We start from the raw sequence: 26,787 nt of genomic DNA on the forward strand, positions 1-26,787 counted from the left end.
ACTTCACTGGGGAGGGGGCTGGGTTGGCGGATGCAGGAAGCAGGGGCTGAGGAGCCAGAGTGGAGCGGCCCAGAGCTGAGGCTAGAGGGGAATGGCATGCACTCTGGACATTTAATTAGCAACCCTAAACTAGCTGTTCAACGCTGCACAAGCAAGGCCAGAGACTGATGAGGAGTGCACCTGAGAAGCCAACGACCAGAGAAAAGGCTGCCCTGATCGAACAACTGTATCCTGAGGGTTTTCCACCTGAATTGTAACCTGTCCGCCGCCTTCCTAATATTTCGTCATCGTGAGCACTGTCTGCGAGTTCTTGGTGGCCACTGCACGGAACTGTCAGCCCCGTGAGAAGCGGAGCGTGCTGTGGGAGACACCCCAGGGACACTTCTCTGCTGCAGGCGACGGTGGCTTCTCTCTCTGCACACTCACGCCTGGATTCTTCTGCTGAGCTCTGGGACCCAAACTCTCAATCTTTCATTTCCCCCATGTTCTACTTGGTCACACTGCATCTTCCCTTTCATCTTTCCCTTGATGTAGAAGAAATGCAAATAATGCTGGTTTACTTTGAGGCAAATATTCCTATTTTCATGTGGAATGAATCAAAAGTATTTCCTTACTCTTAACCACAGATACCTCATGTTGATTTTTCCTTCTTTTAACTAAGTTTTTAAAATGAGAGGCTTTATATTGTACTTACATGATCATATATATTCAAGTTATTCCATAAACATGGTGTACATGTACATACTTAAAATTACCTTAAATTTTTTTTAATGATTTGTTGAAGACAGACCTTGCAAACATGTCACAAAATGCTAAGTTGTAGCCATGGATATTAAAGACGCCCAAGTTTATAACTCCATATAATAAGTATCATTTAAGCCTACCTATTAAATATCACTGTGGTATGAAATTCTATAGTGGAGTATTCAAGCTATAAAATTTTGATGTTTCTTATAAAGAATTTCACTGAGTGTAAGTAACATTTGAGCTCACGTCATCTGTTTCTGTGTAATAATAAAAGGTATCGAGAAGGCAGGGTTTAAACATGACGTTTCGTTTAAATGCTTCAGGAATAGACCTGAGTATATACAAAGGGCCTGTTTTCACAGTTTGAAAATCTATCTGTGCAAAACAGGAGCCCTTCCCGCCCCACATTTATCAAGTTTCCAAAACTTGCTGGTAGTGGTACTTGTTAGATATCAACTTCTGCAATCAGTCCTGGACCTACCAGGGAAGCGCCTGAAGGGAGAGATCACGGAAGAAACCGAGGAAGCAGTCGGCAAACTCTGATGAGCACGTTGCGCACACAAAGTGGTGGGGGGGGCAGTGGACAGCACAACAAGGAGCGCGGTTGCCACAGCGATCGGTACAGCCTGCGCTGTGAGCCAATCACAACACGCTGTACTACCACACAGTGCAGCACTACTCTCCAGTTTGATTACAGGGTTTCAAATCAGAGAATAAGTGAGGGGCTCACAAAGTAACTGGAAAAGCAGAGTGAACTTCCTAAAGCTGTCATGCTCCTTGAGGACGCAGGCATGAATCCCTAATTACCACCGGGACCATCAGGAAAGCATCCCTGCGGCAGTGGAAAGGCAGCAGTTTGAACCCAGCAGCCACTGTGAGAGAGGAGAGAGGAGAGAGAGAGAGAGAGAGAGAGAGAGAGAGAGAGAGAGAGAGAGAGAGAGAGAGAGAGAGACAAGGCAATCTTCTCGGTCAGCCCACAGAGTAAGTCGCTCTTTTGTCCTAGGGGTTGCTTTGGGTTCACCATCAGGAGTAAACAAAGATCAGGCAACTAGAGAAAAACAACACTGATAAAGAAATATAGGGACGAGGTAGCAAAATAGAACACGTGCACAGAATGCTCCCAAAACTCCCTGGAAAAAACCGAGAGTCAAGTGTGAAATGAAAAGTCCCGAATTACTCAACAGTAATGAAAAGCAACTGAGCTGGTAACCCAGCCAATCAGCTGGGTTAGTCGATTGTCCCAGCACTTGGTGACAGCCGAGAAGACCAACGCTACTTGTTCTGAAGTGTGTGGTCCAAAGAGCAGACCACAGAAAAAGCTGGGGAACTGGGCTAATATGTACTGTTGTTGTCACTTTTATGCAAAATTAAAATAAACTAATATTCAAATTGGGAGGGTCTTATGCAAATCAACATAGGGTTTTTTGGGGTCTTTCCTTCATATTGCATTCACTTCAACCAGATGAACAATTGTTTCCAGTGCCAGCATGCACTTTCTTTTGTCACAATAACTTAGGTTCACATTCTGACTAGGGACAACGTTAGACACGAGCAGCTCCATCAGAAAGCACTGCCACCTGGGTCCCAGCCCACACATGCCGGGGGGGGGGGGGGGGGGGGGGGGGGGGGGGGAGACAGAGTCCATTACTGATGCACTGGTTTGAGCTTATTAGGGTGCCTTCGAAAACTAAGTGTTGCCAAAACACGGGCTTCTGAGGGGTCTCCAGGGCACTTGAATCCAAGGCAGAGAGAAACAGTCACAAAGTTATGTTACTGTTTTATTTTGGGGATCCCCAAGGGGTCATCTTGATAAGATTTTCTCAAAAGACAGGACAGTCATGGGGGCTTCTTCTGAAGGAAGTTTTTAGGAAAACCAGAGACTGAGTTGGTGAGGAAAAGGTCAAAAAAGTTGCCCTGGGGAAATTTGTTTCCCATCATGACATGCATGTTTGTTTTTCAAAAGTAACACGACTCTCCTACAAAACTTTCAGCGGGAACCCTTACGCTATCTGTCCACTCTACAGCCTTGATCTTGTTCCCCAAACTCAAAGAGCATTTAAAAGGAACGTACTGTATACACTCGAGTCTAAGCCGACTCCAATATCTGCCGAAGCACCTACTTTTACCACAAAAACGGTATTAAAAATGTGCTGGACAAACTCAGCTCATCCTGGAGCATGTCCGGCAATGTGGGTCCTCTCAGCAAGCCCAAACTGGCCAGGGCGGAGGGGGCTTCTTTGGGGCGGAGAAGCGAGCACACTGCCGTCAGAAACGGACAGCCTAGAGGTAGGCTGTGTCACGACAGAAGAGCCTGCCATTCCGGTGTTTTTTACGTAACAACGGTTTCTATGTGCTGTTGATAGCAGTATCTTTTGACTTAGCTGCATACACTCTATAATCGGATTCAAACTGTTTCCCAAATAGTGCTACTTAGATCTAAATCAATTAAAAAGAAACAGCGTACCCTGACGGCAGAGTTTCCGTGCTGTTTCCAGACTGTGGCCGTGCAGGCTCCACACATGCATCCGACTGTCTTATTTTGGCTGCGTCCAAAGCAGAACTAGTTCCAGAAGTGGGGGCGGCAGGGTCTGATGTGCTCCTGGCTTCCGGCTGCGGCGCTGCACTGGTAGAAGGCACACACTCACTGGGTTCTGAGGGACCTGGTGCTTCTTGGGCGGAAGGGGCTTCGACAGCAGCACTAGTGGGGCCTGAAGACAAGGCGCTTTCTTCTGAGGCCACTGCAGTCCCTGTGGCGGCTGAAGGATCAGGTGGTGCAGGTGAGGCTGATGCTCCATTAACTGCAACAGAGGAAATGTATTAAGAGGATCCACCAAGTAATGATGGGAAAATCAAGTAACTTATCGACTATACTTACTTAGAGCCTACAAAATAAAGCTGGTTATTTTTAAGTTACTCATATCTGAGGGATAAACAGCACATAAATGATGAAAAATATACCATAATAAAGCATTGGGATAAACAAATGTCTCGTTTTTGAATGAGTAAATCTAAGGGAAAGCCTACATGGGCTATATACAAAAACTTAAAATAATTCTTATCTCTTTTTTGTTACCTCATGCAAATGGCAGGTAATATCTAAAGTACTCTACCAATAATGGGAAGCATATATATTGCTGAGAGTGGCGAGTGGAAAAAATCCAGGAACACCAAAATAACCCAGCACTGGGACCTGGTGACATAATTCCATTTTCATGTTAAGTGTGATTCACGCATTTCAACTATAGACCAAAAAATGAGCTCAAACTGTAAGGAGGATAGACTATTGAACACAACCTATTAGTAGACTAAACATCAAAGTTCTATGTAGCTTACAGGATAGAGAGTACCTCTGTGTAATGGGGTTTTTGGGTAGATTTCTGAAGAGGGAAATTAAAAGACAAATGGTGGGAAGGAGAGAAGAATCGTTTGTGCAAAACAGTACAAGGTGAGTCAGTGTTCTCTTAACAAACACAGTGAAGAGGATGGCTCTAGGGGAGGGGATGATCAACAACTAGCTAAAGACATAACATATTTACAGAGCTACTCTGTACCCAACACTGAGAGATCGTGGGAAAATAAAAAAAGTGTATGAACAGAGAAGCTAAACTCTGGTGTCTCCTATATTATGCTCACTTACAAGCACTATTTCACTTAACTTTTCACTCTTCAGTGGTGTAGAAATTAATTCCTACAAAAGAACAGATTAGCAGCAGTCTTTTTCAAACCAAAACGGCTTTAAATGGGAAGAGGTTTATCTGATATAATCCAGTCCAACAACAAACAAACCAAAGTCTTTGTGAACAGCAAAGCACAGCACATGAAACAAACTGCTGGAAAAATAAATGTTAAACGGCATCATTCTGCTCAAGGCTGAAACTTGACTTTACGGATCTGATTTAACAGCAAATGTGCCCATCGTCCCTTTCACCTTTATCACTACTCCTTGTAGGGTTAATTTTATGGGAAAATCAAGTAGGTATTTTTCCTTGATTCCCAGTGATTGCTCATAAACCTTAACATATCCCGAGTGGTTGAAAGTCTTTTATCTGTAAGAGTTCCCCGTGAGGCCTGACCAGCTATGCTCTGAGGTGCTCCAGGCGAGCACTAGCGATGCCACGAAGACCCAAGCAACTGTGGGTACCTAATGAGGCCCCAACCGAGGTTTTAGACACGGAGACCACGTGGACTTCCGATGGTCCTTCTCCAGCTGGTTGGTGAATGGCATCAATGCTTGTGGGAGGGAAACATGGCTCTCTCTGGGATCCTGGAAATCATTCCAGACCACACACTACACACCTCTTCCCCTTTGCATCCTTCTTGCTATCATACACCTATAATCATTAAGTTAAGCATTTCCCTAAGTTTCATTAGTTGTTGTTATGGCAAACTATCGAACTCACAGGAATACCAGCATTGTTATGATTTAATGGTAAAAAATGGATAATTGCTTTGTAAATCCATAAAAATGTTCTACTCTACTCACAACTGATTTGGCACCCAAGGACTATAATAGGTATTTTAGATCAATTAGCCACTTAACAATCAAAATAATATTGTTCTCATTCTAGATAAACCCCAACCCAAACTCACTACCACAGGTTGAAGCTGACTCATAGGCACCCTGTAAGTCAGGGGAGAACTGTCCTTGTGCATTTCTGAGACTGTAAGTGCTTATGGGAGCAGAAAGCCTCATCTTTCTCCTACAGAGTGGCTGGTGGTTTCGAACTGTGGTACTTGCTGATTGCTGCCCAACTCGTAGCCACTTTGCAACCAGGGCTCCCATCGTTCTGGCATGTAACATGTTATAATCTCACTACTGCTACAACTTCTAACCAGGAAGAAAAAATGATTTTTGAAGTCAAATTTTAAAAGGAATACTACTTTGAACCAAAATGATTAAAGAGAGAGGGATGTCCATATTGCTTGGGAAGGTACTGGACTCGTCCTCCTAATAAGGGCTGGAAGATCACACCGCTGTGTGTCAGAGGCCAACAGCGTGAGTGAGGACAGTGAAAGTCCCGACACTGCATAGGTTGAGGTTAGATTGTTTCAAGCCCATCAGAACATGAGAAAGGGCAGGAACAGCTTAGAGACACTATCCTCAGTACATCAACGTCAAGAGGCAAGCAGCGTGCACAGAGCCAGGGGACACAGGGCTGAGCTTCAGGAAAGCAGCTGGGACTCTGCGCTATAGCTCCTTCAATAGAAAGAAGGGAGGGCAGCAGGAAGAGGACCGCTAATTGCTACCCACTTCAAAGGAGAATGGTGAGATTAAATCAGTTGACACATATATCGTGTCCAGAACATATTCAGCACAAATGTTACCTATAACCATTATTAAAATTCAGAATGGTGTAAGTTTCTTTACTTTTGTTTTGTATATCATGGGGATGATTTATGGTGGAGCATTTTTTTCTAGTTCTTCTTGTGTGTATTTTGTTTTACTTTTGAAACTTCCAAAAAGGATAACCATGAAACGAAGATGGGGAGCACATTTATTCCCACAGGCTAGTCTATAACACTGCCAGAAAAATGAACACGTGTGTGTTGGAAAAGATGTGTTCTTTAGAGGAAAGATGGCGAGATGTCATCTCACGTACTTTGGACATGTTTCAGTCCCTGGAGAAGGACATCATGCTTGGTAAAGTGGAGGGTGAGGATGAGGGGGTCAGCAGTGCGATGGACTGACATGACATGGTGGCTGAAATAATGGGCTCAACTATCACACTTGGGAGGGCAGCGCAGGACCAGGTAATGCTTCTCTCTGCTATGAGGCAGTCAAGTGAGGGCATCTGACAGCAACAAATGCATCTGTAGTGTATTTCACAGCCAGTGGTCGGTGAATACTTTCGCCAGCCTACTAAAATCATGATACATATTCTAGGACGAAGAGCTATCCCTCTCTAAAGTCCAAACACCTTAATGAGATGGGCAGAATGAAATAGTCGCATAAAGCTTTCTATAATGAACATTCAATATTATACTTTTCATGAACCAAGAGTGAACTTGATGTATGATGGCTTTGCTATATTATTACTGCCAGAAAGAAACTGACAAACCCTTCTAAATCCCCGCATAATCCCATATAAGAAATCAACTCATTGACTTGGTCAGATATAAACATTGTTCTTTACAACCTCTCTGGAAAGTTTACAAGTTACTCTGTTTAAAATGCAAACTTTTTCATGGGTGGGGTAGTAAAGTGAAATTTCTAAACAGAACTCTTCTATGCATGTCTCCATACATCCCAGCAAATGACGGGGTAGAACCACACAAAGATCTGTTACAAATAAACAGCGGGGATTGGTCAGCTTTAGCTGCCATTCCGACTGCAAAAACAAACTGATTCAGAAGGAAAGAATCCCTGGGAATAACTTATCTAAGAAGAAGAGCCAGCAGTGGAGCACGTTTGAAATCCCTGCCTGAAGTGGCCGAGTGAGCAGAGGCCATGCCACGCCAAGACCAGCAGTCCATGAGACAGAATGGAGCAGAAGCACCAGTACTTCGCAGCTGAGAGGCACAGCGGCAGGCAGGCTTGCTGGACCATGGATGCAGAAGCCATGGGACCACACGGCTAGAGGCTGAGGATCAGAGCGAGGACTTGGCTGCTGGCTAGGGAGAGAAGCTGTTGTGGACCAATGACAGTAGCCTGTTTCTTGATCCTGATTTTGGGAACCTGTTAACTTCCCTTTATGAGCCCCATGAATGGGAGTTTTGTCTGTGAGATCTGGATGACTGCTACAACGACAAACTATGGAGGCCAGCAGAAAAGGACAATGTTGTAGGGGCACACTGGGTGTTAGACTAAATAGGGGAAAGAGGCTGGAGGGTGGAGGCATGCCTCACCTCTGCCTCACAACCATAGGCCTCGGGCCGAGGAGGGGGGCATCTCCTCCCTTATGTCGCCAGGGAGGTCAGATGTGGTGTCCACCTCATTTGTTCCGAGAGATAACTAGTTTTTGTTTTTCTCCTTCATGCTTTGGTGTGGCTAAGGTAAATGTAGAATTTTTTTCTTATTTTTGGGTCTTTTTGAATAGGTAATCTATTAGCATTATTGGCAATAAAAATGGCACAGAAGTGTATATTAACATTTCCTATCCACTCTACCACTCCTATCCCCAAAGTGCCATTCCTTAGAGACAATTATTTTTAAAGTTTTCTTTCAAAATATTTGAAAGAAAACCTTCTAGTATTTCTCAAAATATTTTTGAGAATTTCAAGTTCTCAGGGATACCAGGCTTTCTTGTGCCGCAGAGACTGGATGAATTCCCCAAATATTTCCCTAAGATAATCTTTAAACCTTAAACCTAAAACATCCCCTAAAGTCTTTTTAACACTTCCAAAGAATGTCTGCCGTAAGCATTCTGATCCTTTCACAGCTACCAGAAGAGGCAAAGAGGAAGGGACCCTGGTAGTGTGCTGGGCTAGGGGTTGGTCTACAGCAGTGGCTCTCCACCTTCCTCAGGCCGCGACCCTCTCATACAGTGCCTCACGTTGTGGGGGCCCCCCAGCCATAACATTATTTTCATTGCTACTTACTAAGTGTAACTTTGCTACTGTTATGAGTCATAATGTAATATCTGATATGCAGGATGTATTTTCATTGTTACAAATTGAACATAACCACAGCTGAATATGAAAAGACGGATCAGCATCCAGATTAAGTTCTCATGGTATAGATATATTTTTTGCAGTAGTTGATGATTTTACGGTACATGATTTTACATTTACCCAGTAATTAAAATTCATGAAGTGTCATTTTACCTCCAAATACTGCTGCTTTCAACACAGTACCTGCTTTTAAAAGTAGCTGCTTTCTACATGGTAGCTTCTCTCTACCCGTGTGACTGGTCCGCATAAGTACAGTATGGCTCCAACCCTGTCATATAGACCTGTATTTGTATGGGGTAGATGTGATGGGGTTGGTGTGTTGATGTCACCACACCAGGTATTCGTATGTGGGTGTATCTGCATGTGGGCAGACCCACCTGGAGAGGGACCGAGGTGCGGTGTCTCAGTTCCTAAGACCATCGGAAATAATGTGTTTTCAGTGGTCTTAGGCAACCCCTGTGAAGGGGTCATCTGAATCCCAAAAGGGGTCGCAACCCACAGATTGAGAACTGCTGGTCTACAGGGTCAGCAGTTTGAAACCACCAGCTACTTTGTGGGAGAAAGATGAGGCTTTCTACTCCTGTAAGGAGCTACAGTCTTGAAAACCCAAAGGGGCAGTTCTACTCTGTCTTATAGGGTTGTTATGAGTGGGCAGTTCTACTCTGTCTTATAGGGTTGTTATGAGTCGGAGTAGACTGCTGGCAGTGAATTTGGGAACTTTCACTTAGTGGTTAGGAATTTAAGGTCAGTGGGGAGGAACGGCTCAGAAGAGAAGGGTGAAAACGGCTGCAGAGCTCAAAGAACGTCATGAATGCCGCTGCGGGGCACACATACAAACTGTTGAACTGCTGTATGTTTTGCTATTCTCAGCACAACAATAAAGGAACAACACAACACAGCATGATCAAGAGAAGTCTTGTAGGCTAGAAAGAATTTCATCCCCTCTTACTGGGAAGAGCTCTGGTCCTCGGAACCCTTCTTTCTGTGTTTGTTGGTCATCTAAGAGTGTACAAATGGCTCTTCCAGGGGGTTCGAGGTAGTCCCCTTAGGCTCTATTTTTAAAACTGTAGGCGTCCATTTTAAAATTAATCCAACCTCAAGCAAGCTGAGTATTTGCAACATTCACACAATTGTTGCATTGGCCATCTACAGAGAGATCTAGTGGCTTCACGCGAGGATGTCAGTTATGCCGTTATCACTGCAGGATGCTATACGACAGAGCTCTCTGAAACTCATGGTTGGATTCACTTTTATATTATTGAGAAGGCTGTTCAAATTATGGAGTCTTTTCACACAGATCCATAAAAGGAATACCAATTACTTTGTGACTGGTATTCTTAACAGACAACTCAACTTAGAGATAATTATGAATAATCTAAGTCATGTTTCCTTTTCTGCTTTACCAATAGAAATCTCAGTCACATGAAAGATTAGATGCAGGGGAAAAGCATTTTGATTACTAATTTCACACTGGTTATTGTTATTCATCTTTCCCAACTATCCTAATTAATGGTTAAAAAGTTCTACTGATCATGCGTACTCTGGAATCACCGTCAGCTCTATCTTGTTGTGTAGTGTTTTTTAAGGGCAGCATGTAAGAAACAAATGAAAAAATCAAAATAAAACAAATACTATTCATACTTGTACTTGTCAGTTCCTGAGTTTACAAGAACTCTCAGGGTAAATTTGGAAAACATCTTCCCATCCTTGGGTAGAAATACAGAATTAAATCGTCCTTGTACATATTGTTGGTGAATTGCTTCCTTACATCTTTGCTTTTGAATACTTTCCCATAGACGAGAGAGAAAGAGAGAGAGAGAAAACACAGTCTCGGGAACAAACCAACCAGAACCCCATTCCCAGCTAGATCCATATTTGCTAGTTATCGGATATGATTGGTAAGAAGATTAAGTTCTACAAGGTCATTTAAACAAAGAGCAATGTGTTGATTTTAATGGAATTTTAAAGGAAATCTTTTGCAAAGATTCCTTCTAATTAGAATTAAGTCTCCTTTTGAAAAATATAAAAACTTTCTGGAAGCTGTTACATGCCAGGGGGGAAAAACCCATAATATTGATAGCTATAGAAATTATTCATTATTAATGTTTGCCAACAAATCAATGAATCCATTAAAGCTCTTTCACAAATGTATCCTACAAATAGTAGGATCTGTAGAGTAAAGCCTAAGAAGCTAGGAGTGAGAATACATTGTGACTTCAAATCAATACATTTTTGGAGCCATCTTCCTAAATAATCTAGAGTTTCTCAAGTTACAGGGAAAAAGCTCAGGGGTTGTGATTTTTAAAAAAAATTTCATAAATCATTTTATTGGGGGTTCATACAACTCTTATCACAATTCATATATCCATTTATTGTGTCGACCACATTTGTACATTTGTTGCCATCATAATTTTCAAATAATTTTCTTTCTACTTGAGCCCTTGGTATCAGCTCCTCATTTTTTCTCTCCCTCCCTCATGAACCCTTGAGAATTTATGTTATTATTTTTTTTCATGTCTTGTACTGACCAATGTCTCCCTTTGCCCACTTTTTTTGTGGTCCATCCCCCCGGGGAGAGGGTTATAAGTAGATCATTGGGATTAGTTCTCCCCCACCTTCCCCTTACCCTCCTAGTATGGCTACTCTCAATATTGGTCCCAAGGGGTTTATCTGTCCTGGATTCCCTGTGTTTCTAGCTCTTATCTGTACCTGTGTACATGCTCTGCTCTAGCCAGATTTGTAAGACAGAATTAGGGTCATGATGGGGGTGGGTGGGGAGGAGGCATTAAAGAACTAGAGGAAAGCTGTATGTTTCATTGTTGCTATAGTGTACCCTGACTGAGCCATCTCCTCCACACGGCCCTTCTGTAAAGGGATGTCTAATTGCCTACAATTGGCTTTGGGTTTCCACTCTGCACTTCCCACCACATTCACACTGACATGGTTATTTTTTGTTCAGGGTCTTTGATGCCTGATTCCTGATCCCATCGACACCTCATGATCACAGGCTGGTGTGCTTCTTCCATGTGGGCTTTGTTGCTTCTCAGCTAGATGGCTGCTTGTTTATCGTCAAGCCTTTAAGACCCCAGATGCTATATCTTTTGATACCCAGACACCATCAGCTTTCTTCACCACATTTGCCTATGCACCCATTTTGTCTTCAGTGATCGTGCCGGGAAGGTGAGCATCTCAGAGTGCCTGATTATTAGAACAAAGTGTTCTTGTGTTGAGGGAGTACTTGAGTAGAAGCCCAATGTCCATCTGCTTGCCTAATACTAAACCTATAAATATATGTACATAGAACTATTTTCCCAGCTTCATATATAAATATATTTGGGTTGTAATTTTAAAAATTCTCACAAAATAGGAAATAAAGTGAGCAAATCAAAATAAATAATTTGTACATACTGCTCCAAAAAAACAAAAAAAGTGAGCAAAAAGGCAAGTATAAGCATGGAAACATAAACCTTACTGTGCCTTTCATTTAAGCACTGACATAAATAGGGTTACTTACCAGTGTCATTGTCAGGCTCAGATGTGAGTGGTTTGGGAGCTGGTGTATTTTTGGGTCTGGCAGCAACCTGAGATGGAGATGGAGGTGTGCTGTCTCCATTAACTACATACGAACAGCATGAGTTTTGGACTAGATTGTTTGCAGGTCCATCATTATCTATTCCAGTAGTACTTTCCACAGCCAACCTTTAAAAGAAAAGATACCATATTTCAATGAGTTAAATACAATTAAATGTTTCAATAAATCCACTCAAATATTTAACTGAGCTTCTAATAGTCAAGCAAAATGGTAAGTATAGAGAGGAATAAACAGAAATATGGGAAGATTGAATTAAGCAATTAAAGTTTAAATTGCCGTATATACTATAAACTGACCTGAATATCAGTGGAAGAACCTAATTTTACCACAAAAACCACATTAAAAATGTGCTGAAAAACTCAGCTTATATGGTATATTTGATTTTAAGCATCCAAATGGCCAGAAATATAAAATAACAAATTTTTAAACAAATTATTATTAATAATATATTTAAAAGACACACAAGCATACCAAGCCAAAATTAATTCATTCCCCAAGTTAATGTTCAAAGTACATATTGTAAATATTTAAGCTTAATGATATTAATTTTTATGCTAAATATAGTATAAAAAGTCATGAAACTGTAAACTTTATAATAGTCCATTCTAAAGTAAGTATTATGCTCTTACTGGCTACTGAAAAGTGAGGTGGAGGTCTCTAAACATTAATGACCAGTGGTTATATGCTAGGCACTGATAGTGTGAATACATGAGGATCAGAAAGGCTAAATATTAGAACCCGAGTGACCAGAATTTATAGTGCACAGGTAACTCGACTACAGATATATAAAAACTATAATGACATAATCAAACATTTAATATTTTATTCATTGTGGACTGGGGTCAGGTAATAACCATGCAAGTCGCCAGAAGAATGTTTCCAAAATAACCTTTACTAACGTCCTAACAGGTTTCTCTGTTCCCAGCCTCGCCTCACTGTCTGCCCTCCCCATAGCTGCCTGCTCTCTTTCTAAGCTCCTCCCTCCTTGCCTACTTGGTAGCAGGCGTGTTGCATCAATTTTACTGAATACAAGAAAGAAAAAAAATGATGAAAAGTCCGTAGTATACTAGGCAATAAGATGGTGATGACCACTTAACAGGTAAATATTTTAAGCCAGTGATCGGACTCTACAGAGCATGATTTACTACAAACAAACTCAGTCCTCTGCACTTATTGGTTCTTGCCTGGCATGCTCTTCCAGCAGAGCACAGCACTGGCAGCTAGGTCATCCTCGGCTTTTAAATTTTAGGTCGAATGGCACCCTCTCAGTGGTGACTCCCTGACGCCTCTCATTAGGGCAGGCTCCCTTCCATTCCTGTCATCCTGTCATGTTCCGTGATTCTGGTTGGTTATCACTAACTCTGATTAGCTTGTTTACAGTCCACTTTTATTCCATCAGAATGCAGCTATCATGGAAACAGGGAAGGCTCTCCCAGTGCTGGCCCAGCGATCACACAAACACTTGATAGCTGTCTGTTGAGTGAATACATGAATACCATCCTCCCCTTCCCAGCACGTATCTACGTGGAATGAGAGATCTAAAGAAATGCAGTCAGGTCAAGTCTGGGAAAAGGCTCCCCAGGCGATTCTGAGCTGGCTGTCCATGTCTCCCTGTCACCCAGTTCGGGTCAGTGACCAAGAGCTCAGGTAAAAGCACCCACGTGAAGCTCTTCCAGTGCTGCAGAACTCACCTGTCGTTCATACCACGTTACAACATAATAAACACATGATTCAAACTCCCTTGTCCATGCCCAAACCACAGAAACAAGCACACAAACACTTTTTAATATGGACAATAACAACTACAAATCACCATCTGTTCTCACAGCGACCCTGCAGGGCAGGGGAAAACTGCCCCTGGGGGTTTCCAAGATGAACTTTTTTTTTTTTACATTTTATTAGGGGCTCATACAACTCTTATCACAATCCATACATATACATACATCAATTGTATAAAGCACACCCGCACATTCCCTGCCCCAATCATTCTCAAAGCATTTGCTCTCCACTTAAGCCCTTTGGTGCCCGGCTATCAAGATGAACTTTTTATGGGAGTAAAGGCTTCATCTTTCTTCCAAGGGGCAGCTGGTAGTTTTGACCTGAGGACCTTGGGTTAGCAACCCAGGACTCCTAATAGAACAATAGATCTATTTACTTAAGCCAAATAAATCTTCAGAAAACAAACTTCCCTGTTCAAGTGCTTTGATGATTCACTTAAGGGTGATTTAGAAATGATGGTGGTAGTAGCTGCTTTCTAGATTAATAAAGGTCATACTTTCATCAAATACTAAAATCAACTAACATTAACTTAAAGTGCAAAACCCGTTATTTTTCCAGCAATATATATATAGTATGACTGTAATTCCATTACAGCAGTTAAAGTACGAGGTGGCAAACTGAAAGGGCACCAGTTTGAACCCACTAGTCGATCCTTGAAAGATGTGGCAGTCTGCTCCCATAAAGAGTTAGAGCCTTGGAAACTCTCCGGAGGAGGGTCTGCTCTGTCCTACCAGATTGAGGCAAACAGAATTAACCAGACAGCAAGGAGTTTGGTTAAATCCTAATATTTGAACAATTATATGCTTTAATTCCAACTTAAACACAATCACATGTCACTTAAAGGTCCACAATACATTCAGTGAAATAGGGCGTTCTGTAATCTGAAGTGGCTCTGGTTTAGGAATGAATTCTGCTCCTAAATCTATCTTTAAATTTGAATTTCCATGTACATTCGTATCAAACATCAGGTATTTAGCTATGTGACTTAGTATAATTTTCTCTGCTTGACAAACATTCATTAAGCAGCACCCGGTAGTAGAAACATGCTTTTATGTGCACTGCAAAGCCGGTCCCATTGGTTATTATGAACCACTGTCCTTAAATGGGTTGAAACCACTGATGTGTACATCTGAAGAGACACTGAGTGGTACATGACTGTGGGGGGAGGCTCACAGCCATCCTCCCAGTTGCCAGACTGCAGTGGGCCCCACTCCCTGCTGTTAAAGACAATGGATGCCTGCAGACATCTATTTGATTCCAGTAGGTGGGGTTTACACCCTACTGATAATGGTTCCTATGGAGATCTAGGGAATAGGTCAAAGTTAAGCCGCCATCCTAAACCTAGGATCTGCCTATCTTGTCACATATGTATCCCCAGTCCCTCCTCTTCCTATTGCGTGTATGTCCCTAGACCACCCCCCTCTCATTACTGTATTACCTATTGGACAGCCCCTTCCTGTGACGTATGTCCTCACCTATAATTAGGGGGCTTGCACGTCCCCAGAGAATATAAAAGGCCTGGGCTAGCACTAGCGCTCTCTCTCTCCCTCCACGTGGACCATCTAGCGGGGCAGAGGTGAGCATGCTACCATGAAACGTGTCTAACTCCACTTATTTCAATACTTCTATCTCTTATGCTCTCAATAACTTTACTATGACTTTACTTAGTATCGCTGTATAATTGTGCCTACCGGACCCGTGATGATGTGTTAGGGGCTGGCTTCCCCTGACACATGACGAGATTTCATACAAAGTCCCTACTAATCATCGTGAAATGTGAATCCCATGCAGGTTTTGAAACAGCAGGGTGATTTTTGAAACTATAAACTGTGAGGAACTTATTCTGTAATAAGCTTCAAGAAGCTGACAATCAGACAATAAGATGTCCACTTTGCCTTAATAGCTGACATGCTTTAGGATTTATCAATAAAATATGCCTAAGCAGAGAAATTAATAAGCCATTTTCCAATAAAAAAGAATGAAGCATTTGTTAGAAACAACATGGATGAACCTTGAAAACGATAAAAGATGTCACAAAAGGCTACATGTTATAAGCTATGGCAAGGCCATGAGAGGCAATACACAACCACAGAAAACAGATCTGCAACTGATGGGAGCTGGCAGGAAGAGAAGGAACTCTGTGGGCTAGCTACTAGACTGATAAGATCATGCGTATCTTTGTGGGAGCTAACAACCCCATCTTTCTCCCAAGGAGTGGCTGGTGGGTTTGAACGGCCGACCTGAAGGCTAGCAGCCTAAAGCTAGTCCACAGAGCCCCCAGAGCGCTACACAGTGTCCACCATGAGCTGGAATTGACGCGATGGCCATGGCTGGGCTAGGGAGGAAGACCAAGCAGAGGGCAGCGCCTGGGAGAGGATGTTCGGATAAGACCAGTGGCTGTGCCTGCATTAGCTGTGAGTGCGCTGCACCACGGAATGTCCGCGTTTTCGCAGGGCCCGAGTTTATGGTACGTGCATTGCAGAGCAATACAGCGGTTCTTTCTTAAAAAGCGATTTTCACCAGAATGGAGTGAAATGATAGAGTTATAAATAAGCGTTCGCATTCCGTGGCAAATTATATACTAAGATTAAAAAAAAATGCTTACAGTCACTGGAAACAACGGTACCCCACGCTGCCACGAGTAGGAAAATGACACATCCTACCTGGTGGCTGTCCCTGCTGAAGGCGCTCCGTTTTCATGTAAGGCATCGCCGTTGTGCTCTATCTCCACTGAACAACAAGAAAACAACACACCAGGTTTTCCCACACTTCCTGAAGATCTTTCCCCGCTGGGACTTTAAAAAACTCATAAAAGTTAGCTTACTGGTTGGAGACGACCTGCAGTTGGCTTGATTTTCTTGTTCAATCACCAATCCATCAAGTACAACGGTCAATTCACCTGTTTGCACGACACCATTTTTGTTTTCCAAGGAAAGTTTTAATTGTTCTTTCACTCTTTCCACTGGGGGGAAAGCAAATCCTAATTTAAAAGCTGTTACCACAAGCAAAAATACACTTTAGAAAAAAATCAAATAAAACAACAAATTACATTTCAAGAATTACTGTAATTCAGTACTTGACAGTTACACATAGAAGAAATTATTTACATTTTCTCCCTAGTTCTTCTATACTTCAGGTACCCATGTTTTATAGCTAAATACCCTAGCACTCTTTGAATGTCTTTAATTGCTCCCTTGTACATTATAAGTCTCACAGAGCATGTATCTAGATAATACCATATTAGTTCACAGTCCTGCCTCTTGTATTTTTCAATGGATAAATGCTGGCCATGTCTCCACAGTGGCTACTTTCCTCCTATTTCTCTTAAAACTGCATTTTATAGTACTCTGCTGTGGGGGCATAGCTTAGCTTATTCAAATAGTCACCTATTCAGGGATAGCTCTAGGTTTTGCTATTTATTACAAAATTGTAACTCTCGTTGATCCTTAGCGCCTGCATGTAAATTTCAGCATGGATTGTCAAGGTCCACTAGAGGGGCCTCTCTATGGGGCGTCTTAACTATTTTCTCGATGGTGGCCTGCTTCCCCAGAGTGAGTAATTGTGGTAGTTACATAATCTGGTGTCGACTTGAGACTATTACGAATGACGTGGTGAGAGAACCGATTACAAGGATCTACATGTGACCTCCTCCCTGGGGACGGACAACAGAAAAGGGGGTGAAGGGAGACGTGGGACAGGGTAATATATGACAAAATAATAATTTAGAAATTATCAAGGGCTCATGAGGGAGGGGGGAGCGGGGAGGGAGGGGAAAAAAAGAGGACCTGATGCAAAGGGCTTACGTGGAGAGCAAATGCTTTGAAATTGATGAGGGCAAAGAATGTATAGATGTGCTTTACACAATTGATATACATATGGATTGTGATAATAGTTGACGAGTCCCTAATAAAATGTTTTAAAAAAAGAATGAGGTGGTGGTGTTAAGCCTGTGAGGTCACAGCTAGATGATCTCATTTGGAGGTACCACAGAGAAAAACAGCACATTGGAGGGAGACATACACACGCGCGCACACACACACTACTCTCTGCTTTGTATTCCTGTTCACAAACCACATGGAGCTATACTGGTGGGAGCCAGAACTCTGAAGCTGGAGGAGCCATGTGGAGACCCACACTAGCACTGAGAAGCTTCCACTGCCACTGGATCCACAAGACTTTCCACCCACTAGCCAATGATCTTCCTGCATTCAACATCACCGTATGTGTTGTGTGAGTCTGAAGAGTAATTTATAGACTGGTATAGGACATATGGGCTAATGTCAGACTTATGTTCTTGATCTGGACTGAGCTGGAAGGTTTTAATATACAATTGCTCTTTAAAGTTCTTTCTTATACATATATGAGTGTCTGTTTTCTCTAGTCCACCCAGAATCTAAGAGATGAAGGAGAAAGATAAAATGCCTTTTCTGACCTATCTTATAAGCCATGCACTGCCATGGCTGCGACAGTCGGTTGGCCACACAGACCATCCTTTAGTGTGGATTGAAGACCTCACCAAGGTACGTGATGGGAAGGCAGACATCCCTCGGGGTCATTTCAGAAGCTGGTTATGATACACATATATGTATAAAAGTAATAGACTTTTAGGAATGACTGCACATGGTTATACAATTTAAAGTCACAATGATAAGAATCACAAAGTTTCCTTATTCCTAATTCTCACTATAAGGGCATACATTTTAATGTGAGTCACTGTGGACATAATACTCAGTGTTTGAATGGTAGCCATTTGTGTTAGTCTGGGTACATTAAAGAAACAAATCCACAGAAACTCTTATGTATTATATATAGGGTTTTATATAAAGGGTAAGTGTACATTAAGAAAGCATCCCAACCCACAGCTGCCCAAGCCCCTAAGTCCAACATTAGCCCATATGTACGTCACTGATCTACAAAGTCCTTCTCCATCTCATAAAACACACACAATGACACCGACTGCAGGAGGAAAGCCAAGTCAGTGAATGTGTAAGCATCTCAGCACTGGCAGGGGTCTCCACACGGCTGCTCCAGCACCCAGGGCTGCATCTGGGTAGGTCCATGTGGCTTCTCCTCAGGATGTCTTGCAGGAAGTGAGCCTTTCCAGCTGAAGCAGGGAACTGGCTAAGGCAGCTGCACCCTGGTCTGACCATCAGAAAGCAAGAGACCCGAGAACCTAGAAAGGCGAGGCTCACTGAGCCATTTATTTCCCCACCCTTCAATTAATCCCACATGGGTTTATCGGCCAGGTTGGCACAATAAGACTTAAGTATCTCACCATTTGACACCTCGAGTGTTTAGTGTCTGTGTAGGTCTCTCTCTAAACATTCCAACAAGGATATCAACTATACTACTCTTGTGCCTTTCACCCCTGGCTATAGAGGGTCTTTTGTAATTTAAGAAAAATTCGAACCAAGAGGGAGAGAGATCTCAGCCATCAGTGCTTTCAATGTCTCTAACGCTCGTGTCATCAGGAAAAGGCAGGTAAAAGTATCACTCATGTCAGCATTGCCAGCTAAGTACTTCCATCATTAGAATGGTGTTCAAGGGATCTGAAGAGGGAGCTGAGAGGTAATTGAGGCACAAAGGATGGCTGAAAGCCACCAGAGTTTGAGAGGGTGCATTAGAGGGCTGCACGGCGATGGCACAACCCAAGTAGCCTCATGCCACAGAAACATTGAGGTCACAGATGCCCTACTAGCACCCGACCCTGAAAATATCAGAAGACAGATGAAGATAGATGAACGATGAGAAAAAGTGTCCTCACAGCCTGGAAGAGGGGCAAAGCCCTGGAGAGCAGCAAATCCATGGGGCAGGGGGGTTTGTGGTACTCTCTCCAGTGGGGGACGGTGGGTTCTTTGTGTTTCATATGTTTCTTCCTTAATAAATCTTACTGAGTGTAGGAAAGCTCTGCTTTTAAGAACTTCTAACTTTTCTCAGGTTCACACCATATAAACCACAAAACTTCCGTTTTATGGTTTGAACCAAAGGCATGAACACAAGAAAGCAATCTGCTTTTTCAAATCATCAATATAAAGAAATGAGAAAACCACCTTTACTGGATGCAAGTATATAGAGAAAATAAAATTAAAATGCAACTCAGGTTTGACTTGAAAGACTGTCGAGGTCAAAACACAAAATCCCTATGTTGAGTGGAAAAACTTTTAAAATCTTATGCAAATAAAGATTATTGGTTAATAATATGTTTAAACTATTGAATTGGATGATATATAGATTATGCTCCAAAAAAGTGTTCTTTAAAAAAAGAATTATTAGTTAATGTATTATGGAGATTCTTTACATAAAACCCTAAGTACTGTTTGCTAATAGTGTGATGACTTATTATGCCTATACCTGCAAAAAGGATTCACAGGCGTTTGTTAAAAATCATTGCCATTGAGCTGACCTCCAATCGCAACAACCCATGTGTCTCTAGGTGGAGCTGTGCTCCTCTATAGGGCCTGGTAGGTGGGCTTAAGTTTATGCTGCAAGGCAAGGAAAGTTTTATGAGAAGCATAGCCCAATAGCACATAGACCAAAACAATGATTCCACTACAGTGTGTCCACACCACTGACAAGAGAAAACAAGGGGGACAGGGGGCCTGCTATGTGAGTGTAACATTCAATGTTAATGCGCCGTCATTCATTCTTTAAAAAGAAGAACTGGGTAGCAACAGGAGGAAATTGAGTCCATATACATTTATACTCAAATAAATAAGCTTATATGACTAACATGGACGAATAAATCAAGTTTCTCTTCTAAAAAATGCCTTAATCTTTGGCTGGTGGCGGTGGGATCTAATGAAACAATCCAGATAAATAAGCCTATTTTGAAGTTTCTCGTTCATTCGATTTGGTTTGTGGTTTTCTATAGATGTCACCTCAAATTCCTACAATAACTTTCCCACTCTGACTTACACCGTGTCTTTCCAGCTTGCCAAATTACTCCTGAATATCTTCATGTCCACAAATAACGAGGCTGTTTCCAGTTATTACTCACTTCCACACTGTAATCTGCCGTTAAGAACCTTAGCCCAGCTACCACAAATATTTTCACGTCAGAAACCAGACTCACACTATGGAGCACGGCTAGATCCAGGACTTCTCCTTCAAAGAGCCAGATCAGTTTACAGTGCTGTCCTATTTGCTCTTAGGCGTGAGAATTTCCTCTTAGGAAATTCCTCTCATATTTCAGCCCTTGAAAAGCCAATCTCTGCAAATAAGAGAGGAACACAGACTGCTCCAGAATGCTCCTCCGCTGGAGCTTGTTATATAAGTGAACAGATTTTCTTCATTTAGGGGACTATTAAACTTGTCATAGATACAACACACCTCAGAAAAATCTCTCTTATGAAGAATTGATGCCCATAGACCAGCGGTTCTCAACCTGTGGGTCGCGCCCCTTTGGGGATTGAACCACCCTTTCACAGGGGTCGCCTAAGACCATCAGAAAACACTTATTTTTGATGGTCTTAGGAACCAAGACACCGCTCTTCTGTCTCCAGGCGGGTCCGCCCACATGCAGATACGTTCACATACCAGTACTAGGCGTGAAGACTGTAACCCATGTTACACCATGCTTCAAGACAAAATTTCATTGATTTGTAATTAGAAATAAATAGTTCACAATATATAATTACATATTGTTTTTATGATTAATCACTATGCTTTAATTATGTTCAATTTGTAACAATGAAAATACATCCTGCATATCAGATATTTACATTATGATTCTTAACAGTAGCAAAATTATAGTTATGAGGTAGCAACGGAAATAATTTTATGGTTGGGGTCACTACAAAATGAGGAACTGTATTAAAGGGTGGTGGTATTAGGAAGGTTGAGAATCACTGCCCTAGACCAATGAATAATTTCAGGGTGGAGAAAGGCCAAGTTTTCAGTCCTCAACAGTCACCATTGAGTTCCCCTAGTTTTGTTGGGCCAATTGTTTTGTAGTTTAAGCACATGGTTTGCTAATATGTTTTAAAGGTAAATAACAACACATTCTCCAAACTTAATGAGGCCGTTCAATTGATAACTAACTAAAATTCAGTCCAAGGCTCAATCAGGAGATTAAATCGAAGGCAATCAGGAACTCTATCATCAATTATAAATGTATTTTTTATTAAAGACTCTATAGAAAAATCCTAAATAAAAAGAGAAAATAAAGAACCGAGTTTCAAATTCTTACGGAATTCAGACTCTCTGGCACCACAGAAGATGGATGAACTTAAAACCATTTTCCTGAGATTCTCCTTAAACCTGAAAACAAAACTATCCTTTTGAATGCTTCTTACAGCTTACTTAGTAAGAATGCCTGTGTGGAACACTGAGCTCTTTTTAAAGATCTACCCACTATGGGATAAATTAATAACAGCAACTTGAAAAATCAGATAGGAAGGGGATGGAGCAGTGAGTTTATATTAATATGGGAGGAACAACTCAGAATAGGAAGGTAAGAATAGTCACACAGTGAGGGGCGGTGCATGGAGTGGAGACTCAGTGCCCATCTGTAGACAACTGGATCCCCCCTCACAGAGGGGTCACAGGGAAGAGATGAGCCAGTCAGGGTGCAGTCTAGCACCAATTAAACACACAACTTTCCTCTAGCTCTTTGGTGCTTCCTTCCCCCCATCATGACCTCAATTCTGCCGTACAATCAGATTAGACCAGAACATGCACACAGATACAGTAAAAGCCAGCAACACAGGAATCCAGGATAGATAAACCCCTCAGGGTCAACAATGAGAGTAGAAATACCAGGAGGATTAGGGGAGGGTGGGAGGAAAAAGAGGGAATTGATCACAAGGATCAATCTAGAACCCCCTTCTCAGGGGGACGAGCAATGGAAAAGTGGGTGAGGGGCGACATAGGACGACATGAAAATAATAATCTATAACTTATCAAGGGTTCATGAGGGAGGGCGGGAGGAGGAGGGAGAGGGAAGAAATGAGGGCTCAAGTGGGAAGAGAATGCTTTGAAAATGATGATGGCGGCATATGTGCAAATGTGCTTGACACAATGGATGGATGTAGGATTGTGATAAGAGATGTAAAAGCCCCCCGTAAAAGTATTTAAAAATAAAAAGAATAGTCACATATCTTGACGAGTGTAATCAATATCACTGAATTGTACTTACAGAAAATACTGAATTGTGAATTGATATACATCCAGTTGTGTATAGTCTCAATAACAAAAATAAATTGTAAAAAATTGTAAATATATTTTAATGGAGTCAGATGCCTAGTACCATATTAACAGATCACTTCTAATTAGAATGAGACTAATGTAGTAACCCAGCTTAGTTTAAGAAACTACATTCAGTTTTAAACTGCCTTCAACCCCTTGCTAGTAGCCAGCTGCCCTTATGTCCCCCAACTCCACCCCTCACCACCACCACCGTAACCCCTCCTCTCCTGGATCTCCTGACAGACCTTTCACCTCTCTGGATGTCTGCAGACTCTTCCTGGTATCCCGCGTGCCTGATAAGTAAAAATGTTAACTACCTGCACTTTTCCACTCCCCTTTACGCCAGCCCTCTGTCTGAACTATAAAAACTCCATCCATGTTTTCTCTGCTCAGGGTTTAGAGTAGTTTTGAAGTCATTTTGTAAATCTTCGAAGTGTAAAAAGGTTAGGGTAAATATTTCTTGTCTTATAATGTGACAGGCTGTCAAACAGTCCTCGGCAATAATTGAAGTTCTTCACTTATTTTTGGCTTTGTACTTCAGGATAATTACAAAGTGCTAAGAATCAGCTCTTAAAAGAAGCAAAGAAAGTTAAAACAGAAAAACTTACGTTTCCTATTGTGTGCTATCAGAGCTTGCTTTAAATCTACAGTCGCTCTTCCTAACATGGTGTCTGCTTTTAAAGTGTGATGACTCCAAACTCGAAATTCCAAGGTCGTCTGTGGGGTCACATTTCTATAAGGTAAAATAAATTTAAACCGTTTACTTCAAAAATACTAAGTTAAGGATGACTGATTTTCTACTATATTTATCTCTATACGAGTAAGAGAAAGTACGGCTAAATAATTTCATCTATAAAGACAAGATTATTATGCATCCTCTGTGATAGAAAATGAAGACAGTCAACCACCCCCTGCCACTTTAACGATCTATTCACACTGGAGGGAGGTAGTGGGGAACCTTATAATTGTTTTTTAATTTATTGTTAATTGGGAGTTAATACATATATGTCATTCCATAGTTCAATCACATCAAGTAAAATTGTACAATTGCTACCATATTCAGTTTCCAAACATTCTTTTTCTTCCTGGACTCCTTGCCATCGTCTCCCTTTGACCACCCACTAAACCCTTGTTCTACTTGCTGGCCCGATAGATTCATCAATCCTGAGTTTCACATTCCAAAACACATAACAATTTCAACAGGGTGAACTCCAATGACATAACACCTCTGAGATACACCCTATAATGAACAAATCAAAACAAAACAGACCAAGAACACAGAAAATGTTGAAAATCACACAGGTCCAGCATGCATCAGAGAGGGGACCAACTGACAAAGTTGTAAGTGTTCGAGTCAGCTTTATGCCTTTGATCTTCTATACTGATCTCTCCAATGCACTCTGTTTAGGAACCACTATCCTTCCGTCCCTCAATCGGGGATAGTGGGAGTGCACTGGAGAACGAACCTCATAGTTTTGAAGCCATCCTACACCACGTAAAATGAATTCCGGTAAGCATGCGCCTTTCCTTTCCAAGATTCTGTTGTACACGGTACTTACACAGTTAGCTGTTCATCCCATTTTGGATTAGAAGAACTACTAGATTTTGCTGTTTTCTTAATTTCTCCATCTACAGCTACCTCTGTATATATCGCTGTTCCAAACCAGTTCTTTTTTCTTTTTAGTTTGGCACTAGAAACTATGAGAAACATAATAATCACCAGTTAGCATTTATAATCAAAAAGTAATTTAAAAATTAACATAATTCCAACTAAAACAGAACTGTGCTTCTTTTGTAATTCAAAGTTTTTCATGGAAAGAAAAGGGGAAGCAATACGAAAGCATATTGATAATGCCTGAAAACCATTTGAAATTCCTTTTTAATCTTTATTTCTTGGTAATAGCTTTATTTAGATACAGTTTATATATCATCCCACATACAATTTATCTTTTGAACCATATAATCCAATATTTAATACTTTTTTATCATTTTAAGTAATTTAATATTTAATAATAATTTCATGGAGTTGTGAAATTAACACCAAAATCAATTTTTAAACGTTTTCATTATTTACAAAAGAAATCTCCACCACTTAACAGCCAACCCCTATTTATCCCTAGACTTACACAACCGTTCATCTTTTTGTCCCTATAGAGCTGTCTATCCTGGACAATTCAGAGCAAAGGAATTAGAAAACACACGGTCTTTGTGACTGGCTTCTTTCGTGTAGTATCCTGTTTTCGCAGTCTGGGAGGAGTTGGGGGTCACCACAACATGAGGAGTTGTAGGAAGGGTGGCGGCATTAGGAAGGTTGAGCATCACTGCTGTCCATGGTTCTCAGGCTGTAAATCTTCACAGGAGCAGATAGCCTCATCTTTCCCTCGTGGAATGGCTGGTGGCTCTGAACCACTGACCTTGAGGGTAGCAGTCCAAGGCCTACCACACAGCGCCACTATGGCTCCAAGACTGCAAGATGAATCACGGCGCTGATTATTTTACAATGAAAAGAAAATGTCAATATAGCTTTCACCGTTGCCAAGAATATCAACTTGAACTCCTCAGACTGCAGTGGGTGTCCTATTAATAACTGAAGACACTTCTCCCCTCCCTGGCTCCTCACTGTTTGTAAAACAGGAGTGATCAAACTGATTCCATACGGATTTGTGAGATCAAGGAAATTGTGGATTTTAAGACGCCCTGTATTCTTTCAAAAAAGAGAAGAAAATAAAAGGCAAGGAATTGAGGAAGGAGGGAGGGAGGGAAGGAGAGAGGGAGGGAAGGAGGGAGGGAGGGAGGGAAGGAGAGAGGGAGGGAGGGAGGGAGGGAAGGAGAGAGGGAGGGAAGGAAGGAGGGAGGGAGGGAAGGAGGGAGGGAGGGAGGGAGGGAAGGAGAGAGGGAAGGAGAGAGGGAGGGAGGGAAGGAGGGAGGGAGGGAGGGAAGGAGGGAGGGAGGGAGGGAAGGAGAGAGGAAACCAAGGCTCTAAACTTTGGTGCCCTTTAGCACAAGGTCCCAGTGAGCCTCACTGCTGTTTTAAAGAGAACAACTGCTGGTACTGAAACGGACGCACACTGAGGTGGCCTGATCTTGGGCTCTGAAGACTCCCTGGGTCCACATATGGATTTTTCAATTGGTTCTCTGCACTTCTTGTGATACTGTGGGCTATCTAATATCCTTGTAATTGGCTCCTTTTTGGCTCATATCGGCTAACGATATTTTTGTTGCTTTAACTAAAAACCTTTACACGATTCCGACTCCAAGTGACTCTGTGGTTGTTTTTCATGTCTGGTCGTTAAAGGAGCAGACTGCCAGGTCTTCTCTGTGCAGCAGCTGGTGGGTTCGAACCGTGGGCCTTGGGCTAGCAGCAGAGTGCCTATGCAGGGCACCAGCAAGCAGGGCTCCACCGGGGAAAGCCTAAGCAGCATCTCAGTAGGCACATGGGGTTCCTATGAATCAACTCTGACTCCACAGAACACAACAACAACAACAACATAACAGCCACTCAACAGTGTGGCTATCGTGAGCAGATTCCAGGACATCCCTGCTAAGCGAAACAAAGGGCAGAAAAGTACTAGGAACTGGGGAAGAGGTGAAGATGTGAATACATACACTACAGATACCTGCCTAGATTTTCCAAGAGAAACAAGGAAAGAATAAACCAACGGTAATAGAACTATTCGCCTCGAGGGCAGAGACACTCTGGTGCAGTAAGGCGTCGCATGCTGGGTGCCGGTCACAAAGCTGGAATGAACTTGATGGCAGTGAGCTTGGTGTTTGGCTAATCGGGCAAGGGAGGGGAGGAGAGATGGGCTGGGCTAGTGAGACCTCCTCGCTAATTATACCTTAATTTATAGTCTTGACTCTAGAACCACATA

General features: G+C 42.1%; 1 protein-coding gene across 4 annotated transcripts in view; it reads right to left on the bottom strand.

The window, feature by feature from the left end:
• WWP1 (WW domain containing E3 ubiquitin protein ligase 1) overlaps positions 1-26,787 on the bottom strand; it is an 88,736-nt gene that overhangs the window by 32,640 nt on the left and 29,309 nt on the right. For 3 of the 4 annotated variants that reach the window (XM_075549517.1, XM_075549516.1, XM_075549515.1), the window contains exons 4-9: positions 24,475-24,613; positions 23,524-23,648; positions 16,554-16,691; positions 16,393-16,459; positions 11,873-12,057; positions 3,212-3,545 (exon numbers count right to left, since the gene is read on the bottom strand). In XM_075549517.1, the coding sequence (XP_075405632.1) occupies positions 3,212-3,545; positions 11,873-12,057; positions 16,393-16,459; positions 16,554-16,691; positions 23,524-23,648; positions 24,475-24,613 (988 nt within the window). Of the gene's footprint in view, positions 1-3,211; positions 3,546-11,872; positions 12,058-16,392; positions 16,460-16,553; positions 16,692-23,523; positions 23,649-24,474; positions 24,614-25,041; positions 25,382-26,787 lie in introns of all 4 variants that reach the window. The other variant, XM_075549519.1, reaches the window with a different exon arrangement.

Source organism: Tenrec ecaudatus, chromosome 5 (genome assembly GCF_050624435.1).
Source record: "Tenrec ecaudatus isolate mTenEca1 chromosome 5, mTenEca1.hap1, whole genome shotgun sequence".
Classification (NCBI taxonomy): Eukaryota; Metazoa; Chordata; class Mammalia; order Afrosoricida; family Tenrecidae; genus Tenrec; species Tenrec ecaudatus.